A 17,832-nucleotide genomic window follows, 5' to 3' on the forward strand; every position below is an offset into this window, starting at 1 on the left:
TAGACTATGGTCTATTGTTAGTCAAAAAATATTGAAATGCAAGTGGTCCCTCGACGACAATAATGCCACAAAACACCAGACATTAGCTTCCATTCCATTACCTTAACTCTCCATGAAGTCATAGAGCCAGCCATTGCGTGTCCAACATAATCGAGTGAAAAACGGTTCTCCTCCCATCCCGTTTGGAAGTGGCTTTTAGTAATTATTATTACATAATCAATCTTTATTTTCTAATGTCATATCTAGTGGATATATTATAAGCCCTTTTGTCTTGGTGCCATTTTTTTTGCCACTGAACAAAAACATTTGCTAGCAAGATAGGATAGAGGACTAATCAATCAATGCACTCTGCTTATGGTTGTTAACATTCCAATATCACTGTATTTTATGTTTAGTTTATTCGTGTATATTTAACGTGACCGAATATGTGTATATATTACACATATTAAGTGTGGTTATTGACCGTTTTATGTTCATACGTTGAAAAAGATAACACGTGACGGCACGTGACGTCGCAGAACCGTTGTGCTTCCGGGACGGATTGTGTACGACAGGTACAAAGCATCTCAATTTTCAACTCAATTCTGCCGCCATGATGACCCGCCCTACTCTGCCTCGGATTGGCTGTGACATAAGGAAAATCGGCGTTTTAAGTGACCAATCAGAATCAGAGTGCCAAATCTCGAGCAACTCCGTGCGCGTGGGAGATAAATGGAGAGGGAAAGCTCGCGGGGAGTGAGAGCAAGTGACTAGTGAACGGCAGAGAGCCAAGGAGTTCTTTATGATTTTGTTTTTTTTAAATAAGTACTCTTCTGTGGTTATTTCAATACAAAATGCTGTATTAGTTCACAATGTATATTTACTATGTAGTACTGTTACGTGAGCAGATGGGGGCGGTGTCTTACTGACTGCTCTTAGCTGTATAAGCTTTATTATTTTTGAATTTCGGTGAGTGGACAGTAGTTTTATAGTGTCCTACTGACTGTTGTTCTCGCCAGCGGTGTGATGGCGAAGTCTCTACTGTGATTATTTGGAATAACTAATCATTTTTATACCTTTAGTGGTATTCAGGGGACACACACATTGACTCTCCAAATGGTAAGTGTCGTTTGCCTCGTCATGTTGACATCATTTTTGTATTGCTTTCATGTAATAATTGATTAGAACCAATATTGAAGTACTAGCTATATTAAGTACCAAATAATTCCAATAAACATCCAGAAATCCAAATACGGTCTATAGTATACTGGTAATTTGTTTTTATATTTATATTTTTATTCCATCAATCACGTTCAGAAAATATTACTGCTTTTTTTCAAGGACAAACTGATGATTTCTTATGTTTGTGCAATATTGTTACATTATGTGCTCTTTACAAAAACATATTTAAAATGTGTCATCAGCTTTGCTTTTTATTATGTCATTTTCAGTTAAAAAAAACATCCAATCAGATGGTTTATGATATGTAATCATGAGATAATACCATATAATAATAAGGGGCTTGAATGAATACCACTTCATTGCATGCAAAGACATTCTTACAGTTGGGGTCAACATACAGCAACAGGGTTTCCCTGCCATGATATTAGGGGGGGTCAACTTCATTTCATTTGATTTTCAGTATACGGCGCCAGCACAAATGGAATATAAAGATATAAAAATCATATTTACATGACAACATGTTACTTCTGCCTTTGCATGGTCACATTAATTTATTATTGTTTTGGGGTTCCCAAATATAGAGAGAAGCAATAAAGGTTATACTGCACATGTGCATGTTGTAAAGCTGGAGTAAACATGCACACATATTAAATACATAAAACATAATAAGTCATTGAGCGTTACGTGTGGATGCCTGTGTTTCTGTTATTGCATTTACTGCAAAGCATGACTTAATCAGTCATGCTTTGTCTAATAGATGCTGTCCAGTGAAGCGTTATGAAAGCGCTGAGAGGAGGAAGACATGACAGTGTGTCTAAATGGAAAACAAAAGAAGCCAATTGATGTAAAAACAGCCAAGTTAGCGCGGGAATGTTCAGCTTGAATTATGCACACACACTAGTGTGTTTTTTGCCCAGTGGGAATGCACGGCATTTACTGTATGTGAGTCACATTCGCTTCGTTTCTTCATGGCTTCACCCATCTAAGCTCAGTCAGATAAATAATGGAAAAGCACAAGCGTTGGAATGAAAGGGTCACCAAATTTAGCTGTTGGCAGGGGAAGGCAGAATGCTTTTTCTTCGGCCTATTTCTATCAATAGGCTGTCATGAAATGGTATTTGGCAAAAGTGACAACAGGAACACCTAGCTACCATCAGCATTGAAGTTTATGTAAAACTAAAGTGAAATAGGTCCATCAAAAGTCCAAGACCCTTGCAAAAAAAAAAAAAGAAACAACAAATCCAACAAAAAACAAATCAACAGGTCAGTAGTGAGTATGTGCACCATTCTTGTTAATCACCTGAGAAATGGCTTTGGGCGTGCTAGACGCCAGTGCTTCCAGGAGGCTAGTGGTGATGTTGCTCCAGGCAGTGAAGATGGCTTCACGGAGGGCATCCACTGTCTGGAACTGATGGAACTTCCCTTGCCGTCCATCCCCAAATGTTCTCAGTTGGATTGAGTGAGCTTATTCCTCTGGAAGAAGTCCTTTGTGAAGAGCAGCGTTGTCCTGTTTAAAAATCCAGTCATTACCACACAGAAGACACGATAGATATAATGTCTCTTCTGTATTAGACAAATTCATAATAGCTCCTTTAGTATACTAAGAGAGTACAAATAACCTAAAATATGACATATTATCTATATTAGCATTAGCATCCATTATTTATTCAAGTAACCATGGAAGTCAAGGGTGCCCTAATTCTGGTCAATTCTAATTCTGTCCCAATGAAAACACTGAAAACCAGGAGACGTTGGTCACGTTTAGTCAGCCTACTGTAAATAGCGTATGGCTATGGGGCAAGTGCTTGTATGACATCACACAAACACAGTTATGGTCACTTTGTTCAAGAGATATTTTAGGAAATGTACCACAAATCTAAAAAAAACTAACTAAAATGTCATCCAATACTTCTCTACAAGAGAGGAGAAATATGATCTCGGGGAAGAAGTACATTTGAAACACTTCTATGCTAGGACTACGTTAAAAAGCCATAGCATTTCAGTATGTGGAATCAAACTATGGAATGGATTGAGTAAGGACCTCAAACAATGCACAACGATGAGCCAATTCAAGAAACAATACAAGCAGTTGATGTTTGCTACAAGGATGAAGAGTCTTTAACCAGTCATGATGTGCTATATATATCACTATATTGACACTTACTATGGTACCCATTATGTCATTGGATGCTCATATCACCTCGTACTTCGGGACGTGACAAAAATAAAATAATAAAAAAAAACTTGAAATATATTATGAAAGCAGAAAGTGAACAAATGTAAGAGTTACTGATTGTAAAAGTACCAGATGGAGGGGTAGGATTTAATAAGCTTTGCTTCTTCCTACTCCTTTTGGACATGTGGAACTGTGAACTGATTATGGGATGCACTCAATTATAATCTGATGCATGTTCAAATGAAATTAAACCATTAACATTACCATTACAAACAGATGAGCATCCTTTCCACAACAGCACAGTGTCTTTTCACATGATTGGTTAGTTGACCAGATGTGATCAGTGGGGATGCTACGGCTATAAACAAATAACGACGCGCTAGCTAGAAACTTTTGAAGCGTATTTTCAAAGCGGTGGTGGCGCTCTGGCCCAGAATCGCCAGTCTTTGAGGCGTGCTTCCTCTCGCCAATAGCCACAGTTGAGGGAATAGAAACAACAGGACTCGGATGTCGTCAAGGCCATTGTTGATTTGTGGCAAGAGTCTTTCTGGGTAACCTTTTTGGGGCTGCAGTAGTCCACACAGAATTCCATGTTCGGACCAGGACCATCAGAGCTTCTGAAGGGCTGGTTGACGGTCCAATGCCTTCAATAGCTCTTGCACCTTTTGCCTCTGCTGTTGCCTGCTCGGTGAAGAGCGATGGACGAAGCTGGAGGCGGATATACGCCGCTCCTCCAGTGTCGATTGGACCAGTTTGATGTGTTTGCAGTCTTCATCTTCATGCCAGTGAAGATGTCAGCAAGATGACCCGGAGCAGGGAGTTGTCTCACAGTGTCACCGCGCTTGGGTTTGAAATAAGAATCGAGATGTATCGGGACGATATTTGCGTTCCTTAATTGAATCGGTATCGTCCGCAGTCATCACATCGATGCTAGATAGAACTTAAATTAGAAATCTTTTGCACTTGGTCGAATATTTATTCCTTTTAAAGTTGATAATGGCGGCACAGCGGTCGAGTTGTTAGCGCGCAGACCTCACAGCTGGGAGACCAGGGTTCAATTCCACCCTTGGCCATCTCTGTGTGGAGTTTGCATGTTCTCCCTGTGCATGCGTGGGTTTTCTCCTGGTATTCCGGTTTCCTCCCACATTCCAAAAACATGCTAGGCTAATTGGCGACTCCAAATTGTCCATAGGTATGAATGTGAGTGTGAATGGTTGTTTGTCTATATGTGCCCTGTGACTAGCTGGCCACCAGTCCAGGGTGTACCCCGCCTCTCGTCCAAAGACGGCTGGGATAGGCTCCAGCATCCCCCGCGACCCTCGTGAGGAAAAAGCGGTAGAAAATGAATGAACGAATGAATGAAACTTGATAATGCCATTTAAATGTGTGTTTAAGAAAGCTGAATCCTACTGTGTTCAGTGTTTACATTTGAATAAATATTTGTTTCAACTTGAGACCTGGAATATTTGTTATCATGGTAATTTTTTCATGTAAATTGAGGGAACAAAAGCAGTATCGGTCACAAATATCGGCTCAATCAAAATCGGCCATCGGCTAAGGGGGATGGAAAAAAATCGGTATCGGCAAAAATCGGTAAAAAAAAACACATATCGGTCGATCCCTAGTTTGAAAGTAATTTGGAAACTGTCCGAAAAAGCCCAACAACAACAATGTAGCTTAGGCAACATTTTCCATGTCGGCCAGGCTACAGTAGTCAAACGCTGCACAGATGAACTTATTCAGAAAAATAAACTGAAGTTAACTTCAAAGCTCGGATCCAATGTTAGTAACGTTCAAGGAAGTCTGTTTTCAGTAAGTTCAGTAAGTAATTGCATTTTATGATTAGTTCAAGTGAGAAATTTGCTGTAGTGCTCATATACAGTCTGACATTTTCTAACTACAGGATTTGAAGAAAGTGCTGTCCTTCCCACCTTATCCTGGGGATTACCTGCATCCAGTGGTCTATGCTTGCACAGCCGTCATGCTGCTCTGCCTGCTGGTCTCCATCATGACATACATAATCCATCACAGGTGATAAAAACTTCTCAAGACCAAACATGCTATACAGTAATCCCTAGTTTAGCGCGGTTCTAAATTGGTTCCATACCCGACTGTGATCATTTCCGCAAAGTACAGCGTGGTTCCTTCTTAATTCACTGAATATTTTCATATTTAGAGCATAGCAAACCTGTTTACGACCTTGTAAATACTGTTTTTAGCATTATTAGGGCTATCTAGACATGGAATAACTAGTCACTTTTACAGTCATATTAACTCATTAACTGAAATAAGACTTAAACGTCAGCATTGACTGCATACTTCCTGTGGTGGCTACGGTCTAGTGATCAGTGTAGGATACTCACGATGCACTTGAACTGTTTTATTAATGAGCAGAGAACACACACAGCATGCAGGGAACATTCACACAGGAGCTGCTGTTGGCCATGACTCGTGTCAGTCGCTTGCACTCTCCACACTATGGTCAAACTCTGCAGTTTACTCTGGCTAGCTGACATCACACACGTCACTTAACAAGCCTTGCCTCTTAAAAGTACACGTCACAAATAGTACACTACATATCACGTCTTCGGAATGCCTTGTGTTTGTAGTTTTGCTCATTTAGTTGTTTTTATGCTTGAAAATGCTTTATTTAGGCCAAGAATATGTACCGTATTTTCTGGACTATAAGTCGCACAAGGCCAAAAATGCATAATTATTTAGAAAAAACATACATGCACTGGAGTATAAGTCGCATATTTTGCAGGTTATTTATTTTGCAAACTACTTACGTCCTCTTGGAAGGCAAGTTCTAACAATAAAAGAATAGAGAACAGGCTGAATAGGTGTAAGATATGCTAACACAATGGTTATTCAGCTACACAAAAAATAAACATAAACATAAAAGGTGTCCAGTGTTTATGGAACATAAACACTTTTTTGCATTTATAAGTCGCTCTGGAGTATAAGTCGCAGGAACAGCCAACCTATGAAAAAAAGTGTGACTTGTAGTCCGGAAAATACGGTATATATATATTACTGTATTTTCTGGACTATAAGTCGCTACGGAGTATAAGTCACACATGGCCAAAAATGCATAATTAGGTAGAAAAAAACATACATAAGTCGCACTGGAGTATAAGTGGCATTTTTTGCGGGTAATTTATTTTCGAAACTACTTGACCAAAACAGACATTACGTCCTCTTGGAAGGCAAGTTCTAACAATAAAAGAATAGAGAACAGGCTGAATAGGTGTAAGATATGCTAACACAATGGTTATTCAGATACACAAAAAATAAACATGAACAGAAAAGATTAGCAATTTATAAGTCGCTCTGGAGTATAAGTCGCAGGAACAGCCAACCTATGAAAAAAAGTGCGACTTATAGTCAGGAAAATACTGTACAGTTTGCTTAAATATACAAAATGGTAATCGTTTATGAATGAATTCAGTTTGGAAACAATTTGAAAAGCAAGGGCACAATGTTCAAACCTCGATGTAGCGAGGGACAACTGTATAGCATGTTTGCTAGGGGTGCAACAATACACAAAATTCACAGTTAAGTTTGTGTTACGGTTCGATACTTTTTTGTTACCTTTTCTTTTTGAATTACAATTTTGTTTAATGGTTAGCATATTAAAAAACTCGTTATAAATGCGTTGTCATGTTTGTTGGATTTCCAAAGGCTGAGCTTAGCATTGTGTGACACTTCCGACATCCCGTTGTTTTGTTGTTTTTGTGTTTTTGTCAGGGTCATATACCTGACATGCAATGCAATGTGGTATTGTTTGATACATGGGTCACGGTTTGGTACACGTGTATTGAACGGTTCGATACAGATACACGTATTGTTGCACCACTAATGTTGTTTTTTTTACTGGTTTCTACAAGCATTTTTCTCCAAAATACTGAATTAACTTTTGTTTATTGTTTTTTTGCAGTGTGATTCGCATCAGCAGGAATGGATGGCACACACTCCTCAACGTCTTGTTTCACACAGGAATGACTTTTGGCGTTTTTGCCGGAGGCATTAATCAGATCAAATTCCCTTTTGTGTGTCAAATCGTAAGTTTTATGCCCTCCTTCATATTTGTAGATTTACAAAGCTTTACAAAGCCTTGGATTAGGCCTGTCAACATTATCAAATTTTGTATCGTCGATATTCAATATTTATTTATTATTATTATTATTTATTTATTTATTTATTTATTATAACATTATTTAGACATTTTTTTCATTCATTTTAGTCATTCACATTTGCACCACTAGTGTACCATGTACCTGTGTGAGACGTTAGCTGGATATAGTTTCGTTTATATTTGCTACCAAATGCCTCAGCAAGCATTGACTGTCAGAACCTGATTGGTTTACATACGTATACAGCATACGTATACGTCCCTGTGTCAGCGGGAAATGGTCTGATAGTCAATCAAGCGGAGCACAACAACATTTTTACAGATTTTGGAACTTTCTGAAAATTAATGGCTTTTAAGTTATAATGCTGAAAATACGGACAATAAATAAACACATTTATGATCTAGGCCGGGGTACAGTCATTAATGAACTAATAAGCTGGTCCTGGAACCCAAGATATGGAGGCAGGAACAAAAGAGTCTACACAAGGTAAAAGTACAACATAAATATAAGCAACTGAGGCTGATCAATGATCAAAATACTGTTACTAAAAAAACTAGCAAAAAGCGTACAGGCAAAGCACAATAACAAAAAATACAGATGACGAAAGGTCAGCGGGCAAAAAAACGAGGCAGCAGAACAAAAAAACACTGTGGCATAAACCGACGGGAAAGTACTCACGAATGGTTAAAAGCCAGAAAGCGAGGGAACAAGAAGTAGCGAGGCTAAAAGCGGGCTAAAGTAGTCAGGGGGATGATCGGAAATGGGTGTGTGTAGGCATAGCCCGGCTGCTGTTGGTGAGGAAGGGCTGCAAGGACAAAGCAGCAGGCGCTAATCATGACAGTACCCTCCCTCCCCCCATAAGACGCCACCTGGCGGCTTACCTGGCGGAGGTTGCGAATGAGCATCAGGTCCAGGATACAGGAGTGGGACAGCCATGAACGTTCCTCTGGTCCATATCCGTCCCAGTCAACTCAATACCTTCTCACATCTAATATGGCCTTCACGGTTTAGGCTGGCTGACCATCGATAAGATGCGGTAGCTCGGCCGGAGGACACAGGGGGGCTTGAGGACACTGGAAGGTCTTGGTTGACCCACAATATTTGGCTATCTTGGAGAACATTATTGAGAATGACCGTGTTACCATTGGATACCAGGAGTCCCGTGACTAAATCCAAGGTGATGTGGGACCGTGGGTGGGGGGGGTTGGGGGGCCTGCGGGGGGCCGTGCCAGGGCTACCGATGCTTCTTTGATTTAGCCAAGCAGGAGCTAGCAGGAGCCATGCACATTGACACTTCTGATGTCCACTCTCCTTGGGATCTTCTCAGGTTCTTCAATAGGTTCAGCTAGTCCACCCCCACCCTCCACCAGGCCCCATGCCCACCCCCTTCCACGCCAGCTGAGCAGCCTCCTCCCACAGTGCTCTGCCACTACAAGAACTGTCTGTCTGTCAATTATATTAACTAACACGAGTATGAAGGTGACTGTAGGGGTGTTACTTCACGTCCACAGAGCTCTAATAATGTTAGAAACTGCTTTTAGAAGGTCATGAATAGGTTCCCTGAAATATTACATTGATTTATATTGAATCCTATAAATTCACCTATCGTGAGCCAGTATTACAAAATGCAGCATGATTACATAATGAGGTGAAAATGTATTGCATTTGACATAATGCACCATTATTACATGATGTGGCGCTCCAGGCAGGAATGAGCTGAGAAGCTACCAGTTGAACTAACTAGATCAGGAGATCAGCTGAAAATGGAGTGGAATTCAACAGAAAGTGGAACAAAATAAGGACAATTCATTACCATCCATCTTATCACCCTTCATAACATCCTGGAGGATATGAAAATTATCATACAAATTGTAAAAAGTGGGGAAATTCATATTTCGTTCATTCTTGAGACTTTTTGGACAAATGTACATATCCATAGTTGCTATGGTAGATGCTGGTTTTTCATGTTGTGTTTTTCCATCTTCATCTCCGTTAGGTTGGCATTGTGCTCCAGTATGCGTCTTTGTCAACCATGCTATGGCTGACATTCACTGCCAGAAACATCTGTAAAGATGTGTCCAAAGACCAACTCAAAGTCCCGGGAACAAACGCTACTGCCCAGGCTAACAGCAAAACAACAATTCTCAGGTAAAGCCAGGAAATTTCCTGTCAATCAAAGTTAGCATTTTAATGTGGATTTTTACATGAGAAATGACTACAATGATTTACCATATAAATGTGGAAATATGGGCTAATAACTATAAAAGCAATCTTCACTCGCTAAATGCTATGGCTTTTTAACGTCCTAGCATAGAAGTGTTTCAAATGTAGTTCTTCCCTGAGATCATATTTCTCCTTTCTTGTAGAGAGTTATTGGATGACATTTTTAGCTAATTGGTTATTTTTAGCCTTATGCATTATTTTAGCTGTTTGAAGATGAACTATATCAGCAAGTTGAAGTATTTGTGATTTTAGAAATAAGGAGTTAGTATGTTCTCTGTAGGCGGCATTATGAATTATCCTTACTGACCTTTTTTGCAGTACATTTAAGCGTTATGTGATTCTTTTTATGCATTAAAATGTAAAACGGGTCGGTGCCGACCCTAACACAAGAGGAGGGTTAAAAACAGGATATAACATATTGAAAGGCTTAACTATACAGTCAATGCCGCATGTCTTTTCTAACTTTTTTTTCTCGTAGATTTTATCTCGTGAGCAATGGCATCCCGCTACTAATTGTTGGAATAACTGCAGCCTTTGGTATGGAAAACTACGGAAGCAGGGATAATGCACTGTAGTAAGTAACCCATTTCAGAACTCATACGGTAAATGACAAAGACTTGAATTCTGTCTTCCTGTCTTCACCTGTCTTCCAGTTGCTGGATGGCTTGGGAACCGAGCCTGGGCGGCTTCTACGCCCCGATGAGCTTTTTGCTCTTAGTCATGTCTGCGTATTTTTTATGCACTTACATTCAGCTCAGACGCCACCCTGACAGGAAGTATGAGCTCCGAATCCTGAGTGAAGAGCAGCAGCAGTTATCATCGCCGGAGCAGCAGTATCACCCCGACAACGGGGGGACTTGTGGGTCCGCTGGGGAATGTGCAACATTCCCTACAGGCATATCAGAGCTTGCCAATGAGCACTCGTTCAAATCTCAGCTCCGCTCCACAGTTTTCACACTGTGTCTGTTTCTGTCTACATGGGCGCTAGGAGCTTTGGCAGTGTCTTTGGGACGGTTTCTGGATATGATATTCAGCTGTCTTTATGGCGCTTTCTGCGTCACTCTGGGCCTCTTTCTTCTCATTCAGCACTGTGCCAAGCGTGATGATGTGTGGCACCGCTGGTGGGTTTGTTGCCCAGCCAAATCCAAGACCAAGGATGGAGATTCGAACAGACAGAGCCAGAGGCAAGAGCTCCATCAGGCGCATTGTCACCTAAACTCTCCGTGCTCGGGCAAACAGCTTCCCGCACACCTCGTACCGAGTTCATACCACAAAAAGGCTCCCGCCCCGTCCCAAAATCTTACACCCAGTCACGCATCTTCTTGCTGTGTGGCCGTGATGGCTCCAACTGTAGCTGCCCCAATGTCACCGTTCACGGAGTCGGCGCCGTTGTCGCGTCCTCAAGCCCTATCTGACGAGCCTCCTCATCCTTCTGTTCTTCTACAGAGTTGCCTTATCGACAGAACAAAATCCCGCTCCTTCAATCACCCCCGTCCATGCCTCAAGGACTACCGCTCTCATCTGGCCTCAAGCAGCATGGATGGGAGTGTGCTCAGCTATCAGATGGAAAGCCCTCACCCTGCACACTACCTTGAGGGCTCATCGCTTTCCAACAGCCCGCACCCAGAACTGCAAATCATCTGCCCTAGCCCTCACTTAGACCAGGAGTTAGCATCCTGTCACAGTTTGCAGCGCCAGACCTCTTGCCACAGCGTCCAAGACTCGCTCACCTCCAGCCACAGCCTTCTTCTGCCTTCCCATGGAGCACACGCCTGCCAGTGGCACTTGTGCAGCTCAGCCGATCACGTTTGTTCCACAACCTGCTCCGAAAAACCGGACACATGCAGTTTTCTATACCCGGATGTGGATACGTACAGCTGCATCTCAGAGTCCACGGAGAAAGAGAAGCACGCTTTACTTGTGCAGATGGAGCCAAAATATTTTCCTCGAAATACAAGTACGCTGCCTCGTCAACACACTGCTATCAGCAAACGAGGCACTATAGGCAGAAACCGTAGCCTGCAGGAAGATCTGTCAGACGCCACCGGGAACATACGGACTGGACCTTGGAAGAATGAAACTACTGTATAGTTTTATAATACTTGCACTTCATAGTTTCGTAAATGTTTAGCTCTGACTGCCCTCCGCTTTGCCTTCAAACCACAAACTTGGGATCCTTCAGAACGTCTTTCAGATCAGGCTGCTATCCGTCATTCCGAGACCGATACCTACTATCCAATAAGGTACTGGAGCACCTATGGTCATACTAATGTGGCCTTTCCATGTGTAAGAACTCATACAATCTCCACTCGCTAAATGTACTGCAAAAAAGGTCAGTAAGGATAATTCATAATGCCGCCTACAGAGAACATACTCACTCCTTATTTCTAAAATCACAAATACTTCAACTTGCTGATATAGTTCATCTTCAAACAGCTAAAATAATACATAAGGCTAAAAATAACCAATTAGCTAAAAATGTCATCCAATACTTCTCTACAAGAGAGGAGAAATATGATCTCAGGGAAGAAGTACATTTGAAACACTTCTATGCTAGGACTACGTTAAAAAGCCATAGCATTTCAGTATGTGGAATCAAACTATGGAATGGATTGAGTAAGGACCTCAAACAATGCACAACGATGAGCCAATTCAAGAAACAATACAAGCAGTTGATGTTTGCTAAATACAAGGATGAAGAGTCTTGAACCAGTCATGATGTGCTATATATATCACTATATTGACACTTACTATGGTACCCATTATGTCATTGGATGCTCATATCACCTCCTACTTCAGTACGGGACAAAAAATAATAAATTAAAAAATAAAATACATTAAAATTAAAAAAATCAAGTAAAAAATTAAATTACATTAGGAAAGCAGGAAGTGAACAAATGTAACAGTTACTGATTGTAAAAGTACCAGATGGAGGGGTAGGATTTAATAGCTTTGCTTGTACGCATACGGCATATGCAAATAGGCATGGGCCTCGTGTGCACCATGACCATATTTTGATTACCAAAAAAAACATTTTGCCGGGCTGTGAGATGGCAGACATCCAAACGGTTTACTCAAAGATGCCTTATCATTTCAGTCAATTTAAAGGAAAACTTCACTTTTTTTATGTGACCAGTCATATTTCTCTTTTCCTGCATGTTCTGAAGAGAGAAAAAGTAGCTAGCATGTGGGGGCTAACATTCCTACCCTCACCTTGTTTGTTTTTTTCGGCTTTTCCCCGATTACGGAGTCGCCATAGCGGATCTATATATTCCGGATGCCCTTCCTGACGAATACCGGATATTCGAACCCGAGGCATCCGCTCCAAAGTACAGAACACTAACCACTACCCCACGGCGGGCTTGATCCGGTCACTTTGGTTAGTGACCGAAATGAGTTGGCCGGACTAAGAGACCCTAAGAGATAGGGTTAGGCGCTCGGTTGTGCGGACATAGCTCAGAGAAGGAGCTCCGTCACATTCATAAAATCCAATTGGATCAGTTGGGCATCTAGTCTGGATGGCTCCTGGGCGCCGAACCTGGGCACTGTTCTGGGAATTAGGGGTGTTGGGGGAGTGAGCAACCACTTCAGTTTCCCCTTGTATATTATGCAAAACCTATAACATAAACCAACAAACCTTTACGTCCTGCATAGTTTACCGTCAATGATATATGTTTTGTGTACAACGGTACACAATTTCATCTGCCATGCATGAGTGATTGTGTGATGTAACAACGTTTTGGTGCAGTGTGAGCATGTGTGTATTTAATGTGTACAGCTTCATGTGCATGATGGAAATCTTCTGTTTGCAGTGGATTTATTGTCATTTCGCCCACCTTAGGGATGCTTGATATCATCTAGTATATATAAAGTGATTAAAACTTAAAACTGTGCAACAACGCCAACAGTTGTAAAAATCCAAAACTTATAATAAATCCAAAATGCCAACTTTTACTGTGATTTTATTGACATTTTTTTGTCTCATATGTGCTTAAAGTGAAATTGTTAGCTAAGATATGATTTTTTTGGGAGGGTTAATTGGCAATTCTAAATCGTCCATAAGTATGAATGTGAGTGTGAATGGTTGTTTGTCCTTCTGCTCTGTGATTGGCTGCCAAAACCACATGTTTTTATTATCTATAAACAACAATCATTAACATTTCAAGAAATAGATGTTTGAAATGTTTCACTCTATGTGTAATGAATCTGTAATCTATAATATTTTGGTTTCACATTCTGAAATAACTTTTTCATGATAATCAAATTTTTGCACCAATGAAGTGAAAAACGAAATACAGATACGATGAACCATAGCAAACCAAACATAAAATGCTGTGCTCTTTTCTTGAAGACCAATAAACTATGTATCCAGATGCAGACTCTTTCTTCTACCGCCACCTACTGTACCAGAATGTAGACGCGTTGTGTTCATGCGCAGTGACAATCTGGTAGACAATCCGGGAGGCATCCTAACCAGCCACCTCATCTGGCTTATCTGGTGGCCAGCCAATCACAGGGCACATATAGACAAACAACCATTCACACTCACATTCATACCTATGGACAATTTGGAGTCGCCAATTAACCTAGCATGTTTTTGGAATGTGGGAGGAAACCGGGGACACGGGGAGAACATGCAAACTCCACTTTTAGCTGTGAACCACTTTTAGTGTGTTAACCACTTGACCACCGTGCAGCCTTACATTATTTTTATTAATTCATTAATTTTTGACTGCTTTATCCTCACAAGGGTCGCGGGGGTGCTGGAGCCCATCCCAGCTGTCTTGGGGCGAGAGGCGGGGTACACCCTGGACTGGTGGCCAGCCAATCACAGGACACATATAGACAAACAACCATTCACACTCACATTCATACCTATGGACAATTTGGAGTCGCCAATTAACCTAGCATGTTTTTGGAATGTGGGAGGAAACCGGAGTACCCGGAGAAAACCCACACATGCACGGGGAGAACATGCAAGCTCCACTTTTAGCTGTGAGGTCTGCGCGCTAACCACTCGACCGCCGTGCAGCCTTACATTATTTTCATGATAGAAAATAATAGAAGACAGCAAAAAAAAAAAAAATATATATATATATACAGCCATTTATAGTATTTTGTATCTCACCAAGGTCATGTTCCCGCATAGGTTGTCATTGCTTGAATTTCATCAATAAGATAGCAAAAATCATTTGAGACCAAAAGTGTGTGCTGATGCTAATACGTGATGTCGAGGTGCCCCCCCCCCCCCCCCCCTCCCCTGCATGCAGCACTCTCCTCCACAGCCATGGGCCGCTGTCTTGAACCACTTCAGCAGCAGAGGAGTCAGAAAAATTATGCAGACATCTGTGATGTGAACATGACCTATTTCAAAGCCCTGCAGAAGCTAGCAGACTTGCCTGTTGTACTGCCGCTGTGGCCCATTGCCCATACATGTGCTTGGGTGACGCAGCTTGGACACAGTACAGCCTTGTACTGGAAGTTGTACTACCTTATTAAAACATTCACCACTACGTTGCCATTGGTACATTACTTTATATTACATATATATATTACTATATTGTGTACTGAATGCTGTCAGGAAGCGGCGGTGCCAATGCTTTATTTAAGGCTTCATTTAAAGGCCAACACAAATAGTTTTACAGTAATGGCTGTAATGTACAATAGCATCAACATATGTGCTGCTCCGCCAATATTCCTCACATTAACTACTTATATTTCCTTTAAAATGTCTCTGTTCTGAAAAACAATGATACAATGTAAAGTAATCAGTGTACAGCTTACATAATAATGTGAATTCATGTATTAAATCCCCTCAATTCAAATCGCAGCCATGTCTATGTCTTAACCACTTTTTTTTTTTAAATAGATATTGTTGCACAATTTGAAAATAACTGTAATTTACTCGTTTTGGATGCTGGAGAAATGTGTTCCATTAATTGAATTGTATGTATTTCACTCTAAATTGTATGCATGTTGAAATAAAATTAATATTACCCATAAATGTACTGCATAAAAGCACTGTTCTTTGTAAATAGACTTCATATTATCTGACGAGCGAATAACTGCTTTTTTTAAAATCATGTGCTGCCCCCAAATGGTTGTTATGGAACATTACAGATTTTCTGAAACGTGGATGTTTACCAATAATAATAATAATAATAATAATAATAATAATAATAATAATAATAATAATAATAATAATAATAATAATAATAATAATAATAATAATAATAATAATAATAATAATAATAATAATAATAATAATAATAATAAATCAGATATATAACATTCCATAGCACGATTTCTACCAACATTTACAAGAACTTGTATTACCTTGTTTTACCCGGGTAAAGTAATTTCCCTTAATCTGTCTGGTTTGCGTTTTCACCACATTTCAAAATTCAAAGTAATTTATTAAAATCAACCTGATTGCTTTTTTTCACATTTGACCTGCTGTTTATGAATACCAGCCTTTAATATTTATATTTTAAATATCCCATTGTATAGTTAATAAACAACATTTGCTCTTAAAGGAACACTGCACTTTTTCCCATCATCCACCATCATTATATGAGACGTAAACACATCGTTCTCTTTTCTCTTTTAAATTCTTTCAAATTCAAATTGAGCAAAAATGGATGTCAATTCTCATGTATGTACTGTAGTACATGAAGGTTTTACTGCTTCTTCTTTTTGATAGTGACGATGTTATGACTATCCAAGTCGAGTCAAGTTTATTTATATAGCTCTCAATCACAAAAGAGCCAAGAGTCTCAAAGGGCTTTACAAGGTGGCAACAACGGACGACAATGGACGACATCCCCTGATCTGGACCCCCATCTGGGTAAGGAAAAACCCAAAACCCATTTGGGGGTGAAAAATAAACCTTGAAAAGGGGGAGCAAAAAAGGTGACCAGGCCGTAATGGAGTGGACAATATATGACACAAAATACTCGAAGTATATACAAAGTCGCAATAACCACATAAGCAATTGAGGATTGGCTCATTTTTTAAGAAAATTGCGTCGTCAGCCAATCGGAGAACTTGAGTGGGCGGGTGTTTAGAATATGTAAGCAACGAGGATTGATAAGGTTTAGTAAGATTGCGTTTTCATCCAATCAGGGAATTTGAGTGGGCGGGAGTTTAGAGCATATAAGCAACGAGGATTGGCTAAGGTTTAGTAAGATTGCGTTTTCGGCCAATCAGAAAACTTGGGTGGGCGGGTGTTTAGAGCAAGTCCAAACAGCGTTTGCTAAGAGGAAGTACAGACACTACCTCGTCAAAGGTAAAATGTACATTATGTCCCGGAAAAAATACTTTGCAGGCAATAGTTACTTTTACTGGTAAATAGTTACCTTTGTAGTGGAGTAACTCAGTTACTTTTTTTTTTAGAAGTAACTAGTAACTATGACTAATTACTTTTTTTTTAAAGTAACGTGCCCAACAGAGTCTAGCATAATAGTCCAGTTCATAGATGTAAGGAGGCATCCCAGAGGCCCCGACAAGACAAAAGGCGACATAAATGTCGACATAAATGTCATTTTTTGCTGGCCTTCGCCTCCAGAAATGTTTTGTAGAAATTGTTAGGAATAGACATTATAACATTCATTCATTTTCTCGTGCTTATCCTTTTCAAAAGAATAATTTTATGAGTTATGAGTTACATTACAGTTTCTAGTTGATTTTAATGCCGGGTACAACTAAAGGTACAGTAGTTTGGTCAAATATAGCCATGACAACAAAAATAGCTCATACAAGTTAAATTGGGAGAAGTACAAAGTTATAGTTATTCGATTTTGGAAAAAATTAAGTTGCTCGATATCGTCTCTTAAATGAAACTCTTATACCAAATGTACCTTTGCTTGTATTAAGCATTAAAGTGAAGAAACAATGACCGGCTAATAATTTCTTCCATGATTTGTACATAAGCAGCAAACTGGGAATGATGGGAAATGTAGTGAGGAACTACCTCGGTGGTACAAAATGAGCCTTTTGACACCCCCCCGCCTCAGGAATGATCTTTATCTTTTCTTCCGTTCCTTGGGCATGCTTGATTTCTTCATCCTCATCCGCATGTGGACTGAGCTGGATGCAGCGCTTGCGTCATGCTTTTAAGCAGATGGAGAGGAGGGG

The 17,832-nt window shown here is 40.2% G+C and overlaps 1 protein-coding gene across 1 annotated transcript; it reads left to right on the plus strand.

The window, feature by feature from the left end:
- The first annotated feature begins 735 nt into the window (after positions 1-735).
- adgra1a (adhesion G protein-coupled receptor A1a) lies at positions 736-12,529 on the plus strand. Its single transcript, XM_058061758.2, has 6 exons — positions 736-1,098; positions 5,241-5,368; positions 7,278-7,401; positions 9,470-9,621; positions 10,175-10,270; positions 10,350-12,529. The coding sequence occupies exons 1-6, from the start codon at positions 1,096-1,098 to the stop codon at positions 11,785-11,787; spliced, it is 1,941 nt and encodes a 646-aa protein (XP_057917741.2). The 5' UTR covers positions 736-1,095; the 3' UTR covers positions 11,788-12,529.
- Positions 12,530-17,832: the final 5,303 nt, after the last annotated feature.

The sequence above is a fragment of the Doryrhamphus excisus genome, linkage group LG2 (assembly GCF_037039965.1).
Source record: "Doryrhamphus excisus strain RoL-2023G ecotype Guam linkage group LG2, RoL_Dexc_Guam_v1.1, whole genome shotgun sequence".
NCBI classification, from domain to species: Eukaryota; Metazoa; Chordata; class Actinopteri; order Syngnathiformes; family Syngnathidae; genus Doryrhamphus; species Doryrhamphus excisus.